Source organism: Ornithodoros turicata, chromosome 1 (genome assembly GCF_037126465.1).
Source record: "Ornithodoros turicata isolate Travis chromosome 1, ASM3712646v1, whole genome shotgun sequence".
Taxonomy (NCBI): domain Eukaryota; kingdom Metazoa; phylum Arthropoda; class Arachnida; order Ixodida; family Argasidae; genus Ornithodoros; species Ornithodoros turicata.
This window is the reverse complement of record NC_088201.1, coordinates 33,003,530-33,025,253: the sequence shown is the minus strand read 5'-3', so window position 1 is coordinate 33,025,253 and position 21,724 is coordinate 33,003,530. Positions and strand designations below refer to the sequence as shown.

The 21,724-nt window shown below is 53.7% G+C and overlaps 1 protein-coding gene across 1 annotated transcript; it reads right to left on the bottom strand.

Annotated features, from left to right (window-relative positions):
- Positions 1–15,977: 15,977 nt before the first annotated feature.
- On the bottom strand, positions 15,978–21,303 carry LOC135384439 (uncharacterized). The gene is made up of 2 exons (XM_064613666.1): positions 20,856–21,303; positions 15,978–20,746 (listed from the first exon to the last, which is right to left on the bottom strand). Exons 1-2 carry the CDS (start codon positions 21,301–21,303, stop codon positions 15,978–15,980), a joined length of 5,217 nt encoding a protein of 1,738 aa, XP_064469736.1.
- Positions 21,304–21,724: the final 421 nt, after the last annotated feature.

Genomic DNA, 21,724 nt, shown 5'->3' with positions numbered 1-21,724 from the left:
TACTGCGGCTACAGAAGTGACATAAGTCGTGGAGTGGTAGAGTTTTTGATGCAGGGCAGATTCCCAAGTGGGGTCATAGGTGCAAAATAAAACAAAGTAAAATATAGCATTAGTATTTGGTGCTTAGTTGAGGTAGCATCCTCTGCAGTTTTCAGTTGTTGTTCTGTTCTTGAGCTTTTCTTTACCAGATAGCGCTGCGTCCGCCTCAGCCATTCTGTAGATTATGGCGTTGTTGTTTTGTTTTCGGTTTCTGGTTTCCAATGTAACCCATCGATGAGTTGTACGACTTATGTGTTGGTAATGCGTCACATTCAATCAGGATGTGGTTCAGGGTCTCTAATGCTTTGCCGCAAATTGGCAGGCGGCATGGGCGACGGAGAGCGGGGCAAGGGGGCCTGGCCCCCCTGGAGCTCCAAGGTACGTCACTTGTGCAAATAGTGCACTCTTTAGTAGGTCGTCATAGTTATTCCAAGATGTCACAATATGAACTTATGGCCAGGGCCGGTGAGAGGGGGGCAGCCGGGGGTGAAATCCCGGGGCCCGGGCCTCTTCAGGGCTCTGGCCGACCCAAGTTCCGACCAGCTAGCACCAGGAGACGTGAGGATGGGGCCCGGGCAGGACTCATCCGGAGTCGTCCCCGGGGCCCGTAATTTCTCTCGTCAATCCTGCTTCTGCCCCTCCCTCTGGAAGCACTTTCCCAGTAAACGAGAAATATCCACGTACCAGAAAAGTCGCACACGTCACATATGTCCGAGACGTCCATCAGATGTTTTCTGTACATTCACAATTTGTCTCACTTATATATCCCAGGGACATCCGCAGGATGTGGAAAGAAAGAACCCAAAGCGCGCTATTTTGCGAACATATCTGGGACATGTGAGATGTTTATACTGGAATGACGTAACACTTTTCAAGCAAAAGGGGAAATCTTCCGGTTTTTCAAATTTAATTACCAGGGGGGGGGGGGGGGGGGGCGGGCTTTGGGGCCTCAGCACCCCGAAACTTTCCCAGGGGAGGGGGGTGCAGGCTCCCTCCAGGAAGTGTACCCAGCTGACACTCAAGATGAACAGAGTAAAGCTTTTTGCACACTTTAGAGTGTAAAATGGGTGGAATTTGAGGACAGCGCCTCACTTTTTTCAGTTACGCCCTTCGCTACACCTTCGCGAAACTACGACGGTGTTTTATGTGTGAGAAATGGGTGTACATTAGAAACACCCTAAGAAGACCCTAAAGCACCTTATGAAAGCACTGACTACAAGTATCTGAATTCCCACGCTTGTTACAGGGCCCCAGTTCACCCGTGCTGTCCTTCCTACACACTATTTCCCTGCTAATTTTGTCCTATTTCGCCGGCAGCACATAAATGTGTATCCCATAAACAATACCGGTCTCGGTAGCTCAGTCGGTAACGTGATGACTTGTTGATATCAAGATGAGGGGTTCAATATACCCCGGGTGGGGACGGCAGTATTTGGGGGACGTCAACATATTGCTTCCAGCACCGTGTGTCGGAGATTTCCTGCGCACGTCAAAAACCCCAGGTGGTTGAATGTAGCATGTCACGTCTACTCCAATTATTATTAGTAGCACCCATACTGGAAGGGTGTTTTTCTAAAATAACACCCTGTTTGTATCGCGTGTTTCATGCGAGTGATGATGAAAATGCTGTAAAAATTTGCTTCGCAACATCACAATGCGGATTTCCCGACACCCTGTCCCAATTCTGTGGTACGGAGGGGGGGGGGTCATTGTGCCCCGGCCCCCTCCAGTAGATTGAAAACTCTCCTCCGATGGGAAGGGATGTCAGGAATGTTAGCGGGTATACTCTCGACGTCGTTGCAGACGTACGGGACGTCGTCACCGTTAAAACGTTTCAAGCCCCAGTACACTTAATGAACGTGTCCCAACCATGGGCGTTCCCAGGATTTTTTTCATGGGGGGCAAAGTGCTTTCAGGGGGGGTCAAAGCATGCAAGCGCTCCCCTCACCCCCACCACCTCTTTTCCTGAAGACGGACGTTGCGGATTGTGCGGGTGTTCAGAGGTTCCTATTATGATATCTCAGAATAATCATTACGACATATGACTAATGAGCGCACTGTTTTCACAGGTGACCTTGGAGCTCCAGGGGGCACGGCCCCCTTGCCCCCCCCCCCTTCTTGGTACGCCCATGTCCTCAAATATTTGTGTTTTAGTATACAGGGTGCAGTGGCGTAGCCAGACTTCCAAGGTAAGTGGGGCTCGATACGAAAAGTATCTCCCCCCCCCCCCTCTGATCCTGGGTACGACAACACATCGCAACTTGTGCACACAGCAAAATGCAGATGAACAAAAACATTGATTCGGACGTTCACAACACCATTACATGTAGGCTGTCATGACCAATGAGGCGGTGTCACGAGATTGGATGTAGCTTCAAAAGCTCATATACTTTGAAAACAATTCACGAGTGCTGTTTAGATAGACGCCATGAACTGCAAGAACTTTCGCGATCGTCACACTGGTCCCCCAATATATTACAGTCGACCCCCGTTTATCCGGACGGTGCCGTTCCCGGCGAAATCGTCCGGATACCGGGGCATCCGGATAAATGAAACGACCGAATAGAAACGCCCACTAGAGCAAGGTTTAATTAAAACACAGAAATCTCGTCAATGACAGCCGTTACATAGTAGTGTAGGCACTCGATTCCTGCAAACTTTTGCTAATTGCATAGAGTTGAGCCACGCTGTTGCGTTGCTCGAAGAATGTCAGTGCGGACGCAAAGTGTCAATGTCGGAGTCTTGTTTCTCACTGGCGTCATCGGCACCGTCTTGCTGCATATCATCGGAGGCAATAGCAGCAATCACACCGTCATCAGTCATAGCTGCACACGCGTCATCATCCTTATCTACGTCAACCTAGTGAGAAACTACAGGACTACAGCATCATCTACGGCGGTCGCAATGAGCCTCTGCATCAGGGATCGCAGCAGGCCCTCGGATTGGAGTTTTCCCCTCTAGAACCGGACAGTTGCTCGAGATATTTCCAAATGACTCGACTGGTCAACATGAGCCAACGCACACAAATAGAAAAGGGGGTCATCGTGCACGGTTGTCTCCCCTACGGAGGAATGTAGGTCCCAGACGTGTGACGGGAATAACCCCAACACAGCGAAAAGGGTGACGAAGCGGGGTCAGCGTCTCCTCTTACTCAACGTAGTCCGGATAACTGAAGCTGGATTACAAGAATTTTCGACTTTCGTTCCCTGGAATTCTTGTCCGAGTCCGGAAGCTGAAGTCCGGATAAACGAGAACAAAATACATGGAGGAAAATCCGTTCCCGTGCCTTTTGTCCGAATACCGCGGGATCCGGATAAATGAAGTCCGGATAAACGGGGGTCGACTGTATTTTCTCCTCGGATTTACACGATTTGCGTGGGTCGGTCCGTGGCAGGTAGAGGGGGCTCTCCAGCCCCTACCCTTAGCCCCCCTCCATGGCTACGCCACTGACAGGGTGTCCCAGCTAAATGCGAACAGATTAAAAAAAAAAAAAATATATATATATATATATATACTCATGAAACGATGCGACAGAACCAGAGGACACGAGTTTCGCCGAGTTTGCGGCTCGTCAGCTCTGGGTAGCTGCGCATCGTTCGGAATTGGCAAACCAGGGGTCGCTCAGCGAGCGATATACACCTGGGAGGGTGACTGAGCACTTTTCAATCCACAGTGCAAGCCAGTGAACTATAATGAGGGGGGGAAAGCCATTACAGAAACAAGCAAATGACACTAGACGTGTTTGAAATTCAAAATTACAGATTAAGGTGGCTTCTATGGCTGCGCGCAGAGAAACAGATACTCATAGAACGATGCGACAGCACCAGAGGACACGTGTTTCGCCGTGTTTGCGGCTCGTCAGCTCTGGATAGCTGCGCATTGTTCGGAATTGGCAAACCAGGGGAGCGCGCGATATACACCTGGGAGGGTGACTGAGCACTCCTCAATGCCACAGTGCAAGCTAATGAATTATAATGAGGGGGGACGAAGCCATTACAGAAACAAAATGACACTAGACGTGTTTGAAATTCAAAATTACAGATTAAGATGGCTTCTATGGCTGCACGCAGAGAAACCGATACTCATGGAACGATGCGACAGCACCAGAGGACACGTGTTTCGCCGTGTTTGCGACTCTCAGCTCTGGGTAGCTGCGCATCGTTCGGAATTGGCAAACCAGGGGTCGCTCAGCGAGCGATATACACCTGGGAGGGTGACTGAGCACTCCTCAATGCCACAGTGCAAGCCAGTGAATTATAATGAGGGGATAAAAAAACATTACAGAAACAAGTAAATGACACTAGACGTGTTTAAAATTCAAAATTACAGATTAAGATGGCTTCTATGGCTGCACGTAGAGAAACAGATACTCATGGAACGATGCGACAGCACCAGAGGAAACGTGTTTCGCCGTGTTTGCGGCTCGTCACCTCTGGGTAGCTGCGCATCGTTCGGAATTGGCAAACCAGGGGTCGCTCAGCGAGCGATATACACCTGGGAGGGTGACTGAGCACTGTGGCATTGAGGAGTGCTCAGTCACCCTCCCATGTGTATATCGCTCACTGAGCGACCCCTGGTTTGCCAATTCCGAACAATGCGCAGCTACCCAGAGCTGACGAGCCGCAAACACGGCGAAACACGTGTCCTCTGGTGCTGTCGCATCGTTCCATGAGTATCTGTTTCTCTGCGTACAGCCATAGAAGCAATCGATCTGTAATTTTGAATTTCAAACACGTCTAGTGTCATTTTCTTGTTTCTGTAATGGCTTTTTCCCCTCATTATAATTCACTGGCTTGCATTGTGGCATTGAGGAGTACTCAGTCAGCCTCCCAGGTGTATATCGCTCGCTGAGCGACCCCTGGTTTGCCAATTCCGAACGATGCGCAGCTACCCAGAGCTGACGAGCCGCAAACACGGCGAAACACGTGTCCTCTGGTGCTGTCGCATCGTTCCATGAGTATCTGTTTCTCTGCGTGCAGCCATAGAAGCCATCTTAATCTGTAATTTTGAATTTCAAACACGTCTAGTGTCATTTTCTTGTTTCTGTAATGGCTTTTCCCCCTCATTATAATTCACTAGCTTGCACTGTGGCATTGAGGAGTGTTCAGTCACCTTCCCAGGTGTATATCGCTCGCTGAGCGACCCCTGGTTTGCCAATTCCGAACGATGCGCAGCTACCCAGAGCTGACGAGCCGCAAACACGGCGAAACACGTGTCCTCTGGTCCTGCCGCATCGTTCCGTGAGTATCTGTTTCTCTGCGTGCAGCCATAGAAGCCATCTTGGCCTGTAATTTTGAATTTCAAACACGTCTAGTGTCATTTACTTGTTTCTGTAATGGCTTTTTTTCTGATTATAATTCACTACCTTGCACTGTGGCATTGAGGAGTGCTCAGTCAACCTCCCAGGTGTATATCGCTCGCTGAGCGACCCCTCGTTTGCCAATTCCGAACGATGCGCAGCTACCCAGAGCTGACGAGCCGAAAACACGGCGAAACACGTGTCCTCTGGTCCTGCCGCATCGTTCCGTGAGTATCTGTTTCTCTGCGTGCAGCCATAGAAGCCATCTTGACCTGTAATTTTGAATTTCAAACACGTCTAGTGTCATTTTCTTGTTTCTGTAATGGCTTCCCCCCCCTCATTGTAATTCACTGGCTTGCACTGTGGCATTGAGGAGTGCTCAGTCACCCTCCCAGCTCTATATCGCTCGCTGAGCGACCCCTGGTTTGCCAATTCCGAACGATGCGCAGCTACCCAGAGCAGACCAGCCGCAAACACGGCGACACACGTGTCCTCTGGTGCTGTCACATAGTTCTATGAGTATCTGTTTCTCTGCGTGCAGCCATAGTAGCCATCTTAATCTGTAATTTTGAATTTCAAACAGGTCTAGTGTCATTTTCTTGTTTCTGTAATGGCTTTTTCCCCCTCATTATAATTCACTGGCTTGCACTGTGGCATTGAGGAGTGCTCAGTCACCCTCCAGGTGTATATCGCTCGCTGAGCGACCCCTGGTTTGCCAAATCCGAACGATGCGCAGCTACCCAGAGCTGACGAGCCGCAAACACGGCGAAACACGTGTCCTCTGGTGCTGTCGCATCGTTCCATGAGTATCTGTTTCTCTGCGTACAGCCATAGAAGCAATCGATCTGTAATTTTGAATTTCAAACACGTCTAGTGTCATTTTCTTGTTTCTGTAATGGCTTTCCCCCCTCATTATAATTCACTGGCTTGCACTGTGGCATTGAGGAGTGCTCAGTCAGCCTCCCAGGTGTATATCGCTCGCTGAGCGACCCCTGGTTTGCCAATTCCGAACGATGCGCAGCTACCCAGAGCTGACGAGCCGCAAACACGGCGAAACACGTGTCCTCTGGTGCTGTCGCATCGTTCCATGAGTATCTGTTTCTCTGCGTGCAGCCATAGAAGCCATCTTAATCTGTAATTTTGAATTTCAAACACGTCTAGTGTCATTTTCTTGTTTCTGTAATGGCTTTTCCCCCTCATTATAATTCACTAGCTTGCACTGTGGCATTGAGGAGTGTTCAGTCACCTTCCCAGGTGTATATCGCTCGCTGAGCGACCCCTGGTTTGCCAATTCCGAACGATGCGCAGCTACCCAGAGCTGACGAGCCGCAAACACGGCGAAACACGTGTCCTCTGGTCCTGCCGCATCGTTCCGTGAGTATCTGTTTCTCTGCGTGCAGCCATAGAAGCCATCTTGACCTGTAATTTTGAATTTCAAACACGTCTAGTGTCATTTTCTTGTTTCTGTAATGGCTTTCCCCCCCCTCATTGTAATTCACTGGCTTGCACTGTGGCATTGAGGAGTGTTCAGTCACCTTCCCAGGTGTATATCGCTCGCTGAGCGACCCCTGGTTTGCCAATTCCGAACGATGCGCAGCTACCCAGAGCTGACGAGCCGCAAACACGGCGAAACACGTGTCCTCTGGTGCTGTCGCATCGTTCCATGAGTATCTGTTTCTCTGCGTACAGCCATAGAAGCAATCGATCTGTAATTTTGAATTTCAAACACGTCTAGTGTCATTTTCTTGTTTCTGTAATGGCTTTTTCCCCTCATTATAATTCACTGTGTTGCACTGTGGCATTGAGGAGTGCTCAGTCAGCCTCCCAGGTGTATATCGCTCGCTGAGCGACCCCTGGTTTGCCAATTCCGAACGATGCGCAGCTACCCAGAGCTGACGAGCCGCAAACACGGCGAAACACGTGTCCTCTGGTGCTGTCGCATCGTTCCATGAGTATCTGTTTCTCTGCGTGCAGCCATAGAAGCCATCTTAATCTGTAATTTTGAATTTCAAACACGTCTAGTGTCATTTTCTTGTTTCTGTAATGGCTTTTCCCCCTCATTATAATTCACTAGCTTGCACTGTGGCATTGAGGAGTGTTCAGTCACCTTCCCAGGTGTATATCGCTCGCTGAGCGACCCCTGGTTTGCCAATTCCGAACGATGCGCAGCTACCCAGAGCTGACAAGCCGCAAACACGGCGAAACACGTGTCCTCTGGTCCTGCCGCATCGTTCCGTGAGTATCTGTTTCTCTGCGTGCAGCCATAGAAGCCATCTTGACCTGTAATTTTGAATTTCAAACACGTCTAGTGTCATTTTCTTGTTTCTGTAATGGCTTTCCCCCCCCTCATTGTAATTCACTGGCTTGCACTGTGGCATTGAGGAGTGCTCAGTCACCCTCCCAGCTCTATATCGCTCGCTGAGCGACCCCTGGTTTCCCAATTCCGAACGATGCGCAGCTACCCAGAGCTGACGAGCCGCAAACACGGCGAAACACGTGTCCTCTGGTGCTGTCGCATCGTTCCATGAGTATCTGTTTCTCTCTGTGCAGCCATCGAAGCCATCTTAATCTGTAATTTTGAATTTCAAACACGTCTAGTGTCATTTACTTTGTAGAGCGAGAAATGAGGCGACCAGGCTCTACTGAGGTCGATGGGTTTAATGACGGTTAATGGCGATGAACCGAAAACGAAAGCTCGGGTCACGCGCAGTGCTGCGCGTAACCGATGGCGGTGCTGGTGATGATTATGACGCTGCTGCTACAAGGCTCCCCCCCGTGGCGGATGACAAAGCTGGCGAGGAGGGCCGAGGTTGGCGGAAAGGTCCTGCGCCGAGGCCAATGAGTGCAGGAGCCGGACCCGAGGCGGCGGGCGGCTCGTAGTGTGCGAGCTGCGGCGCCCAATGCACTCGACGTGGAGGGGGAGGAATGCTGGAGACAGGAGGTGAGGACGGACGTAGGGAGGGCGGGTCGGGCGATACCAGAGGTGCCGACTCCAGGAATGCGGGCTTGAGCCTGTCGATGGCCACAGTGTCAGGTCCCCGCGGAAGATCGAGGCGAAAAAACTTCGCGGCTCGCGAGATGACCTTGTAGGGGCCGTCATAGGGAGGCTGCAAGCTGGAGCGCACCGAGTCCCGGCGGACGAAGACGTGGGTGGCTTGATTAAGGTCGGGGCTCACGAACACGCGTGTTGCGGGAGCGGAGCGGGTAGGCGTGGGCTTGAGGTCCCGGAAGAGCTGGCGGAGACGGTCGATGTAGGAGGAAGGGTCGTGCACGAGCGGGGCCGAGGGGGTGAAGAATGCTCCGGGAAGGCGGAGCGGGCAGCCGTAGACCATGTGGGCCGCGCTGCAGTCATCCTGGCGGATCGCGGCGCGAAGGCCAAGCAGGACGAAGGGTAGACGCTCGGGCCAGGTTGTGTCGCCGTGGTCAGTGGCGCGGAGGGAAGCCTTGAGCTGCCGATGAAGGCGCTCGACCAGGCCGTTGGCAGCCGGATGGTAGGCCGTGGTTCGGATGTGATGGGTGCCGAGGGCGCTGCACAGGTGACCGAAGAGGGCCGATTGAAACTGGCGTCCTCTGTCCGTGGTTACAGTGGACGGGACGCCGAATCGGGAAACCCAGGAGAAGAGGAATGCGTGGGCCACCGTCTCTGCCGTGATGTCAGGGATCGGCGTTACCTCCGGCCAGCGGGTAAAGCGGTCGATGCACGAGAGCAGGTAGCGGTAGCCTTTGGCCAGAGGAAGCGGGCCGACCAAGTCGATGTGGACCTGGTCGAAACGTGCATCTGGCGGAAGGAACCGCGATGGAGGCGAGATGGTGTGGCGGTAGATTTTGGACCGCTGGCAGGCCAGGCAGGCCCGCGCCCAGTCACGGACGTCGGCATTCATGCGAGGCCATATGTAGCGCTCTGCGACGATCTTTTGCGTGCCGCGCACGCCAGGGTGGGACAGCGAGTGGAGGGCGTTGAAAACATGCCGGCGGAAGGCCAGGGGAACGAAAGGGCGCGGGGTACCAGTAGAGGTGTCGCACCATAGACTTGCCGTCGAACCGGGGAGCGAGATCTCCCGAAAAGTGGTGGATGAGGCGGGGGAGGAACGAAGATTGGCGAGATCTTGATCAGCCTGTTGCGCCTGGGCGATGCCGTCCAAATCGACCGCGGGGGGCGGATGGAGAGCATTGACGTCCGGCCGCGAGAGTGCGTCGGCAGCGGCATTGTCTTCGCCTGCGACGTGTCGCACATCGGTCGTGAACTCCAAGAGGTAGCACATGTGGCGGGTTTCACGAGGCGAGTGGTTGAGGGAGGCCGATCGCAGGGCGAACATGAGAGGCTTGTGGTCGGTGTACAGCACAAACGGGCGGCCCTCGAGAAAATGGCGGTAGTGTCTGCATGCCAGGTAGGCGGCGAGGAGCTCACGCCCGAAGGTGCTGTAGCGTGTTTCGGCTGGCGAGAGGCGTTGGGAAAAGAAACCGAGAGGTTTCCAGTTGCCATCCTGACGCTGTTGCAAGACCGCGCCGACAGCAGCAGTGGAGGCGTCGACGAACAACGCTGTCTTGGCGTCAGGACGAGGATGGTGGAGCAGCACAGCATCTGCCAGGGCCTGCTTGACTTCTACGAACGCGCGTTCTGCTGCCGGTGTCCACTCCAGAGGGGCAGCACGGGCCTCTTTCGGATGGTCAGCGCCGAGAGCTGCGTAGAGAGGCTGGAGCAAGGCAGCACAGCGAGGCACAAAACGTCGGTAGAAAGTCACGAGGCCAAGGAATGAACGAAGTCCTTTGCGAGAAGTGGGGGCAGGAAAGTCTCGGATGGCCTGGACCTTGGATGCGAGTGGCCGGATGCCTTGCGGGGTGATGGTGTGTCCCAGGAAGGTAAGGGTGGTAACGCCAAACTCGCACTTCGCGGCATTGATGGAGACTCCGTAGTCCTCCAGGCGCGAGAACAGGGCGCGCAGATGGGCGCGATGAGCCTCCGGAGATGGACTTGCGACGAGGATGTCATCCATGTATGCGAATGCGAAGTCCAGGCCGCGGAGCACTTCGTTGATGAATCGTTGGAATGTCTGCGCAGCATTACGCAGGCCAAAGGGCATCCGCACGTATTCAAAGAGGCCAAAAGGGGTGGTTATAGCAGTCTTCGGGATGTCAGGGGGATGGACGGGAATTTGGTGATAGGCTTTGATGAGGTCTATCTTGGAGAAGATGGTCGCTCCGTCAAGATTCGCGGTGAAGTCCTGAATATGGGGAAGCGGGTATCTGTCCGGTACCGTGACGATGTTGAGTGCACGGTAGTCCCCACATGGGCGCCAATCACCAGGTGTTGCTTTGGGCACCATGTGGAGAGCGGAAGACCACGGGCTGGAGGAAGGCCGAATGATCCCCAGTTCGAGCATGTGCTCAAATTCCCTCTTGGCAATGACGAGGCGCTCTGGAGCCAGCCGTCTGGGGCGAGCGAAGACAGGGGGGCCCCGTGTCACGATGTGGTGAGTGACGCTGTGGCGAGGTGGGCAAGAGGCGTGAGATTGGCGCAGGACAGCGGGGAACTCCGTGACAATGTCGGCGAAAGCAGTGGGCAACGGTAGCCGTATGGTGGGACTAATGGCGGCTATATGCGCTGGGGCTCCATAAACGTGCAAAGAAGTAGTATTGTCGACGAGGCGCTGGCGTCTAATATCCACAAGAAGGTCGAAATGGTGGAGGAAGTCGGCGCCAAGGATTGCGAAGGGGAGGTCGGCGATGGTAAAAACCCAACGAAATACTCTGCGCAGGCCGAGGTCAAGGGTGACGGAGCGTTGACCGTAAGTTGAGATGGTGGACTTGTTGACGGCCTGCAAAGCCAAGTCTGGTTGTCGGTGTCGTTTTTCTGCGGGGGTTGGTGGAACGACGCTCACGTCAGCCCCGGTATCCACCAGGAAGCGACAGCCGGACACGCGGTCCGTGATCCGTAAGAGCCGGCTGCTGTCGCCCCCAGCCACGCCAGCCGTTAATGGTTGGGGGGAGCGTTTCCCGGCCACGAGCAAGGGGCCTGGCAGTTCCTTGCGGCATCGCCGAATTTCCGATGATACCAGCAGAAGTGGTGCTGAGAGGGCGAAGGAGACCGTTGACGGGATGGCGAGCAGCGACGGCAAAACGGGCGCCGAGGGGAACGTGGTCGCTGCGGGGGAATGGCGTCCACCCGGTTCACCAGGGCCGCCACCGTAGTCTGGAGTTGCTGGAGCGACGTGCTGATGGCATTGATTGCAGGTGGAGGGGAGGTGCGGGGGGCCAGGGCGGCAACGGCTCCTGGTGATGGAAGGCCAGCAAAATCCAGAATACGGTCCGCGGCGGAGAAAGGCGGCAGGCGGAGCGGTGCCACAGAAGCCTCAAGCGGTGGAAGTGGCGGTGGCCGGCTGGGAGGCGAAGGGCTGGTGGAGTGCTGGTCACCGTTCATGATGGTGGAACGCTAAGACATCACGTCCGGGTCACCAGTTGTAGAGCGAGAAATGAGGCGACCAGGCTCTACTGAGGTCGATGGGTTTAATGACGGTTAATGGCGATGAACCGAAAACGAAAGCTCGGGTCACGCGCAGTGCTGCGCGTAACCGATGGCGGTGCTGGTGATGATTATGACGCTGCTGCTACAACTTGTTTCTGTAATGGCTTTTTTTCACCCTCATTGTAATTCACTGGCTTGCACTGTGGCATTGAGGAGTGCTCAGTCACCTTCCCAGGTGTATATCGCTCGCTGAGCGACCCCTGGTTTGCCAATTCCGAACGATGCGTAGCTACCCAGAGCTGACGAGCCGCAAACACAGCGAAACACGTGTCCTCTGGTGCTGCCGCATCGTTCCATGAGTATCTGTTTCTCTCTGTGCAGCCATAGAAGCCATCTTAATCTGTAATTTTGAATTTCAAACACGTCTAGTGTCATTTTCTTGTTTCTGAAATGGCTTTTTTCCCCTCATTATAATTCACTGGCTTGCACTGTGGCATTGAGGAGCGCTCAGTCACCCTCCCAGGTGTATATCGCTCGCTGAGCGACCCCTGGTTTGCCAATTCCGAACGATGCGCAGCTACCCAGAGCTGACGAGCCGCAAACACGGCGAAACACGTGTCCTCTGGTGCTGCCGCATCGTTCCATGAGTATCTGTTTCTCTGTGTGCAGCCATAAAAGCCATCTTAATATGTATTTTGAATTTCAAACACGTCTACTGTCATTTTCTTGTTTCTGTAATGGCTTTTTCCCCTCATTATAATTCACTGGCTTGCACTGAGGCATTGAGGAGTGCTCAGTCACCCTCCCAGATGTATATCGCTCGCTGAGCGACCCCTGGTTTGCCAATTCCGAACGATGCGCAGCTACCCAGAGCTGACGAGCCGCAAACACAGCGAAACACATGTCCTCTGGTGCTGCCGCATCGTTCCATGAGTATCTGTTTTTCTGTTTGCACCCATAAAAGCCATCTTAATCTGTAATTTTGAATTTCAAACACGTCTAGTGTAATTTTCTTGTTTCTGAAATGGCTTTTCCCCCTCATTATAATTCACTGGCTTGCACAGTGGCATTGAGGAGCGCTCAGTTACCCTCCCAGGTGTATATCGCTCGCTGAGCGACCCCTGGTTTGCCAATTCCGAACGATGCGCAGCTACCCCGAGCTGACGAGCCGCAAACACGGCGAAACACGTGTCCTCTGGTGCTGTCGCATCGTTCCATGAGTATCTGTTTCTCTGCGTGCAGCCATAGAAGCAATCTTAATCTGTAATTTTGAATTTCAAACACGTCTAGTGTCATTTTCTTGTTTCTGTAATGGCTTTTTTCCCCTCATTATAATTCACTGGCTTGCACTGTGGCATTGAGGAGTGCTCAGTCACCCTCCCAGGTGTATATCGCTCGCTGAGCGACCCCTGGTTTGCCAATTCCGAACGATGCGCAGCTACCCAGAGCTGAAGAGCCGCAAACACGGCGAAACACGTGTCCTCTGGTGCTGCCGCATCGTTCCATGAGTATCTGTTTCTCTCTGTGCAGCCATAGAAGCCATCTTAATCTGTAATTTTGAATTTCAAACACGTCTAGTGTCATTTTCTTGTTTCTGAAATGGCTTTTTCCCCTCATTATAATTCACTGGCTTGCACTGTGGCATTGAGGAGCGCTCAGTCACCCTCCCAGGTGTATATCGCTCGCTGAGCGACCCCTGGTTTGCCAATTCCGAACGATGCGCAGCTACCCAGAGCTGACGAGCCGCAAACACGGCGAAACACGTGTCCTCTGGTGCTGTCGCATCGTTCCATGAGTATCTGTTTCTCTGCGTACAGCCATAAAAGCAATCTTAATCTGTAATTTTGAATTTCAAACACGTCTAGTGTCATTTTCTTGTTTCTGTAACGGCTTTTTTCCACTCATTATAATTCACTGGCTTGCACTGTGGCATTGAGGAGTGCTCAGTCACCCTCCCAGGTGTATATCGCTCGCTGAGCGACCCCTGATTTGCCAATTCCGAACGATGCGCAGCTACACAGAGCTGACGAGCCGCAAACACGGCGAAACACGTGTCCTCTGGTGCTGCCGCATCGTTCCATGAGTATCTGTTTCTCTGTGTGCAGCCATAAAAGCCATCTTAATATGTATTTTGAATTTCAAACACGTCTACTGTCATTTTCTTGTCTCTGTAATGGCTTTTTTCCCCTCATTATAATTCACTGGCTTGCACTGAGGCATTGAGGAGTGCTCAGTCACCCTCCCAGATGTATATCGCTCGCTGAGCGACCCCTGGTTTGCCAATTCCGAACGATGCGCAGCTACCCAGAGCTGACGAGCCGCAAACACAGCGAAACACATGTCCTCTGGTGCTGCCGCATCGTTCCATGAGTATCTGTTTCTCTGTGTGCAGCCATAGAAGCCATCTTAATCTGTAATTTTGAATTTCAGACACGTCTAGTGTCATTTACTTGTTTCTGTAATGGCTTTTTTTCTGATTATAATTCACTACCTTGCACTGTGGCATTGAGGAGTGCTCAGTCAACCTCCCAGGTGTATATCGCTCGCTGAGCGACCCCTGGTTTGCCAATTCCGAACGATGCGCAGCTACCCAGAGCTGAAGAGCCGCAAACACGGCGAAACACGTGTCCTCTGGTGCTGTCACATCGTTCCATGAGTATCTGTTTCTCTGTGTGCAGCCATAGAAGCCATCTTAATCTGTAATTTTGAATTTCAGACACGTCTAGTGTCATTTACTTGTTTCTGTAATGGCTTTTTTTTTTCTGATTATAATTCACTACCTTGCACTGTGGCATTGAGGAGTGCTCAGTCAACCTCCCAGGTGTATATCGCTCGCTGAGCGACCCCTCGTTTTCCAATTCCGAACGATGCGCAGCTACCCAGAGCTGACGAGCCGCAAACACGGCGAAACACGTGTCCTCTGGTGCTGTCGCATCGTTCCATGAGTATCTGTTTCTCTCGGTGCAGCCATCGAAGCCATCTTAATCTGTAATTTTGAATTTCAAACACGTCTAGTGTCATTTTCTTGTTTCTGTAATGGCTTTTCCCCTTCATTATAATTCACTGGTTTGCACTGTGGCATTGAGGAGTGCTCAGTCACCCTCCCAGGTGTATATCGCTCGCTGAGCGACCCCTGGTTTGCCAATTCCGAACGATGCGCGGCTACCCAGAGCCATAGGTGGGCATTTTGGTGAAACCTCACTTGCCCTCACCCTCACCGCTCTCACGAGCACATGCCCGCACTCGCCCTCGCCCTCACAGACACATGCCCTCAATCGCCCTCACCCTCACCGCCCTCACGAGCACAGGCCCTCACTCGCCCTCACTCTCACGGCACTCACAAACGCAAGCCCTGAGTGTCTTACCCTCATAATGTCTAATGTGAGTGCACTCATGAGGTTGTGTCCCTCATGAGACCTCCTGTGAGTGCACTCATGAGGTCTGAGGGGCGCCAGGTCTCTGTGAGTGAAGTCACTGGCGAGGCCTGAGGTATGTGAGGTCAGTATGAGGGCATTCAGAAATGAGGCCAAATGACGCATGATGTGGTTCCAGCGACACAACCACTGGCTGTGTACACTTTAAAGGGCAGGTGTGCACGCATTTAGCAATTTCGTCTACGTCGCGCTGGGAACACAGCAAAGCGTCCTGAGCTGACTGATTACTTTGCGATATGGTTCCAGCAACTTAACTACAGGCAGGGTGCACTTTAAAGGGCAGGTGTGCACGTTTTAACAAATCTAGTCTATGTCGCGCTGGGAACACAGCAAAGCGTCCTGAACTGACTGATTACTTGGCGATATGGTTCCAGTGACCCAACTACAGGCAGGGTGCACTTTAAAGGGCTGGTGTGCACGTTTTTACAGATTTTAGTCTATGTCGCGCTGGGAACACAGCAAAGCGTCCTCAGCTGACGGATTACTTGGCGATATGGTTCCAGCGACCCAACTACAGGCAGGGTGCACTTTAAAGGGCTGGTGTGCACGTTTTTACAAATTTTGTCTCTGTCGCGCTGGGAACACAGCAAAGGGTATTACGTAATGAGTCAGACCGACCGAAGCTCCAGGTGACCAACACCAACAAGCTTTAATCCACAAGTGCCCCGAATCCCAACCCGAGCCAGGAGCCGCGCGCTAATCGCAATCGCATGCACCTAGTCGCCCATCGTCCTCCTTTAAGTTATGCAACATCATCCCGCGCCGGGACTTGGGGCGCGTCAACTTCGAGGCGACAAAGCCTTTGGACGGGTCGGACGATTGATGACCCGTTGGCCAGGCGCAGCGAGCACGCCCGTACGACGCCGTCTCGCCCTCGTATGACGCTTGACACGCGAGCCAACTTCCAAAACGATGGACGGAGATGGTCTTCTTGCACTTGCACGACGTCGCCTTCCCTCAGTTGCGTCTCGGACACTGCTGGTGAGGAGGTTGCGTGCGCTGACCGCAGCTGAAGGAGGTATTCGCGCGTCCAGCGCTTCCAGAACTGCTTCCTTGCCTGATGAATGACACGAAAACTGAGCCGCAGGTCGTTCTGGCGTGATGCATCGGCAGCGAATTCATCAGGCAAAGCCACTGCTCGTTTCCCTAACAGAAAGTGGGATGGGGTAAGTGGCTCAAGCTCCCCGGGATCAGCTCCAATATGCGTGAGTGGGCGGGAGTTGACGATGGCTTCTACTTCACAGAGTGTCGTAGTTAACTGCTCAAAGGTGAGGCGCTTTCTCCCAAGGCAGCGTCTTAGGGCTTCCTTTACAGTTCGTATGAGCCGTTCCCACCAGCCTCCCCACCAAGGAGCTCGCTCAACAATGAATCGCCAGGCGATGCGATGCTGGGTGGCAAAGTCTAGTACATCTCTTGCGCTAACCAGGGAGAGGAGGGACGAGCATTTGCGAAAGGTGCGAGCGTTGTCGGAAAAGATGAGGGAGGGTACCCCACGCCTAGAGATGAACCGTCGGAAGGCAAGCAGGAAATCAGGCACGCTCATAGAGGACACAAGTTCGAGGTGGACGGCCCTTGTGACACCGCACGTGAAAAGGGCTACGTACGTCTTGGGAGAAGCCGACCTTGAGATATAGAGCGGTCCCGCGAAATCTACGCCGACAACTGTGAACGGATTTGCCGGCGTTATACGCTCCCGAGGTAGAGGTGACACTGGGGCTGTCTCAAGGTGCGCCCTTAGTCTGCGGCAGGTCAAGCATGAGCGAAGGACACGCCTTGTGGTTTGCCGTCCGCGGACAACCCAAAATGTGCTTCGGACCTCGGCGATGGTGTCTTGCACGCCGGCGTGTAGCAAGCGCTGGTGGGCGTCGAGTATGATGAGCTCCGTGAATCGATGCTTAGGCGGTAGGAGGATGGGATGCTTGATCTGGTACGAATCTTGAAGTTGGTGAAGACGACCGCCGACGCGCAGTATTCCGGAGGCGTCGAGAAATGGCTGGAAAACACGTACCGACGAAGATGTCGCAGCAACGCTGCCGTGTCTGAGCGCCAAGATGTCGTCCCGAAAGGCTTCGGTTTGGACATGTGAGACCCATATGGTTTCGGCGTGTCGAAGCTCTTCGGACGTAAGTGGACCCGTTGTACACGGTTGGCGGGGCCTACTGTTGCGGACGAACCTAGCGCACCAAGCCGTAACTCGGAGAAGTCGAGAGAGGGTGCTGTAAGCTGAGAGGTCCATCCAGTTCTGCGTGGCCGACACTGGATGAACGACCACTTCGGTATCGGGAGCTTCCGGTGCAGCGCTCACCGTCGTGCAGGTGTCGTTGACATTTGGGTCTGGAATTGTAGGAGGGCCGATATCGCCTGCGGACAGCCAGGGAGGACCACTCCACCACAGCGGGCTGTTCCGTAGGCACCTGGCGGAGATGCCGCGGGTCACTAGGTCTGCGGGGTTGTCGCGTCCGTTGCAGTGCCGCCATTGTTCCGGTCGTGAAGACGATAAGATTTTTGCCACCATCGACTTGACAAAGGAGGGGCGAGTGTTCGTGTCGCACTGAATCCATTGGAGCGCGATGCTTGAATCCGTCCAGAAGTGAATGGGGGCAACCTTTAAGGCTTCTACCGTCGAGATATGGCGATAAAGACGCGTGGACAGCAGGCATGCCAGCAGTTCGAGACGCGGCAACGAGAGTTCTTTCAATGGAGCTAGGCGGGCTCTCGCTAAAAGCAACCGCGTAGAAGTCGTGCCGTTATTGGGGCGGCTGCGAACGTATACTGTTGTGCCGTAGGCCTTGGGACTAGCGTCGGCGAAGCAATGCACATCAAGCGGGGCCTTGCTCTGCGGAAAGACGCTACGCGACAGGTGCAACGCATCGATGCCTGACAGTTCAGCCTTCCATTTCTCCCAGACCACAAGATCTTCCGTTGCAAACTCAGCGTCCCATGGCAACGACTTGCGCCATAAATTTTGAAACAGGAGCTTGACGGTTACGATGAAGGGTGCGAGATAGCCGAGCGGGTCATAGATGAGGGAGAATGTCTTGAGCACCGTACGTTTCGTAGGAGGATGGGACGCAGACAACGTGAGTGCTCGTTTGACCGAAAAGGTGAGACTATCTGTGTCCCGGTCCCACAACAAGCCCAGCACCTTGATCGTTGCGTTGCCATCGGATGCGTTGTCGTAGGAAACCTCGTCCGACAGAAACCGCTCGCGAAGTGCGGATGAATTTGAAGTCCATTTCCGTATATCCATACCGGCTTCCTGGAGTATGTCAATGGTGTCGCCATACACTTGAAGGGCGTCGGGTTCTGACGTGCATCCCACAACCAAATCGTCGACGTAGAACCCTGTACAAAGCCGTGGAACAGTCATCGGGTATCGAGAGGCCACGGAAGCGAGATGATGCTGTAACGTTGCCGCCAGCAAGAAAGGGCTGGATGTGGCGCCGAAGGGGACCCTGGTCATGCGCCACTCCTCAATCTGCGGGCTCTCATGGGCGGCGACGTCCTGCACCCATAGGAAGCGGAGGAGATCTCTATCATCTGTTCGAATACTGATTTGTAGATACGCCTTTCTTATATCTGCCGTGAGGACGACGGTGCTGCAGCGAAACACTAGTAATAGATGTATGAGGTCGGCGTTAAGCTTGGGTCCTTTCATGAGGAGACTGTTTAGAGACGGTTGGCCGGGGCAGTGAGACGAGGCATCGAAGACGACGCGGAGCTTCGTCGTTACGGCGTCTTTCCGGATCACGGCGTGATGGGGCATGTAGTACACGTTGTCGGTTTGGTTCGAAACATCAGCAACCCGTTCGGCATGACCCTCGTCAAAGTATTCCCGAATGACGGAATCGTAATTGAGAAGTAGCTGCGGGGAAGTACGAAAACGCCGCAACTGCGCGACCAGCCGCTGCGCCGCCGTTACCCGGTTGTTTGCTTCGGCTGGAAGTCCAGAGCCCTTAACCATAAGTGGAACCACATAGCGGCCATTACGCTTTTCTACTTGACTTGAGAAGCAAAGTGAGGCGACGGAGTCGTCGTCGCCGGCAACGTGGTCGGCAATACCGAGGGCGTCCAGACGCCACATCTCTGACGGGTCAATACTCTCGAAGTGATCCTGATCTTCGTGTGCGAGGAAGAAGACTGACACCAACGATGATATCGTTCCACGGACGGGACCCCCGACGTTCTGTACAATCCATCCGAAGATGGTTTCAACGGCTATGAGGTCGGTAGCGAGGCGTTCGACATTACCGGTGACTACCTTCCAATAGTAGTCTGCTCCCACCAACACTCCAATCTCTGCGGTGTGACATGTGTCGGCAAATGGCAAGCCGCGCTCTTGCATCACCCTGATTGTCTTGATGCCCAATGGAGGAACAACGACGTGGCAAAGGTCGTCGACGCCAAGAGCCGTTAAGTCGACAACGGAGTCGCTTTCGAAGAGGGATTCGAGGCGCACCGTGACCTGCTCGCAGCGGTAATGCTTGGGATGCGTCGCCGCAAATGAGAATACAGACAAACTCTCTTCACCCTCGACCTCACACCTCAGCTGCTGCAAAAGGTCACGTCGAATGAACGTCTGCTGGCTTCCGGTGTCGAGGAGGATGCGAATTTGCCTTCTGCCCGCCGGGCCAGACGCCCACACTGTAGCAGTTTGCAGCCGAGCAATTCCCCCAGTATTCTGCAGACTTGAGGCTAGTGATGTCGTAGTTCGGCTGAGGGGTTGCGGAGTCGAATTCTGCCTCCCCGATTGAGAAACGGGTGTCTCGCTGGTGCGCTGCGGGGCATCACGCCTCTGGATGTCGCACAGTACAGAAAGGTGCCGGCCGTGGCAAGTGGCGCAGGACAACAGCGCTGCCGTTCTGCACAGTCTTGAAGGATGACCAGGTTTCCCGCATCGAAAACATCTGCCTGTTCGAGATATACGTAGCTTCTTGTCGGCGGGGGACAAATAGACTGTACAGGACTGAAGCGGGTGATCGGTGGACCCACACAATGGGCACGAGTCAGACGGTGGCCGAGAACTCGGACGTAGCTGATGATCCATTAGCCCCGGAGAACGCCCGCTCGTCGCTGCTAGGGCTGAGGCAGTCGCCGGGCTAGGGAGAATGCTTGGACTTCGGCTCGGACGCTGGGAGGCCTGACCGGTTGCACGAGTTAAGGCAACTTCTTCCCGCGTCTCGACTTGGACTTTGAGAAAGGAGATAAGAGCCTCGAAGTTTTCCGTCGGCGTATCTACTGCGCCACCTCCTCCGCGGTCTCGACGTGAGGTATTGGTAGTATCGTCGCCGCCGCGTTCTCGACGTGAGGCATCGGTCGCATCTACCCTTCGTTGACGAAAGAGCACACAAAGATCCTCAGGAAGGCACCGCGTGATGACGCGTTCAAGGATAACGGCGTAGTGCTCCTTGGGAACGTCCAACGCCGCCAACGCAGACTTGCGAAAGGAGACCTCGTCAAGTAGATGCCTTAACTGGGACACCTGTCCAGAACAAGTCACCGGACGAAGAGCTAGTAGCGCGTCGATGTGCTCGGACGTCAATAAACCTGGCCGGCCCTACCTGTGCTTGAGGGCCGCGATGGCGGTGGGGTAATTGTCCCCATTAATTGATGCGTATGCCTTCGATAGTGCGCCTCGCGTCGTCGACGAGGTAGGACGCTAGATACTTGAACTTCTCGACAGCAGCTAGCGCCTGGTTGGAATGAATTGACACGTCGAAATGCTCCCAAAATTGTTGCCATTCCTGAAGTTTGCCGGAGAACTTTGGGATCTGGAGTTTCGGAAGTGCGACAGACTTCGAGGCATCAGAGCGCTGCTGGACAACGGGCGCCGAAGTCGGGATGTGTCGCAGCGACCGACGTGCTCGTGCGATGGCCTCTTCGAGGTTCTGTTCGTATTCCAATGCGCCGCTGAGTTCTGCGTCCAACTCGTCTTCTGGGGTTGCCTCCAAGATGGAGCGATCAAGGTCGTAGAGAGCTTGTCGTTTCGTGATGAGATATTCGAGGACAGCTTCGACGTCTTCGCCCGATGGATTGGGCTGAGCCAACAGGTCGGTCAGGCGAACCATGGTCCTTGTTAAGAAACCACGGGTTCCACCTCGGGTTCGTTTAAGGCGTTCCATGGCTGGCTGCTGGAGCTTTCGGAGTAATCTGGCTTCGATGTGGAGGGCGGGGGTTCCCGGGTTTCGGCACCAAATTGTATTACGTAATGAGTCAGACCGACCGAAGCTCCAGGTGACCAACACCAACAAGCTTTAATCCACAAGTGCCCCGAATCCCAACCCGAGCCAGGAGCCGCGCGCTAATCGCAATCGCATGCACCTAGTCGCCCATCGTCCTCCTTTAAGTTATGCAACATAGCGTCCTGAGCTGACTGATTACTTGGCGATATGGTTCCAGCGACCCAACTACAGGCAGGGGGCACTTTAAAGGGCTGGTGTGCACGTTTCTACCAATTTCGTCTATGTTGCGCTGGGAACACAGCAAAGC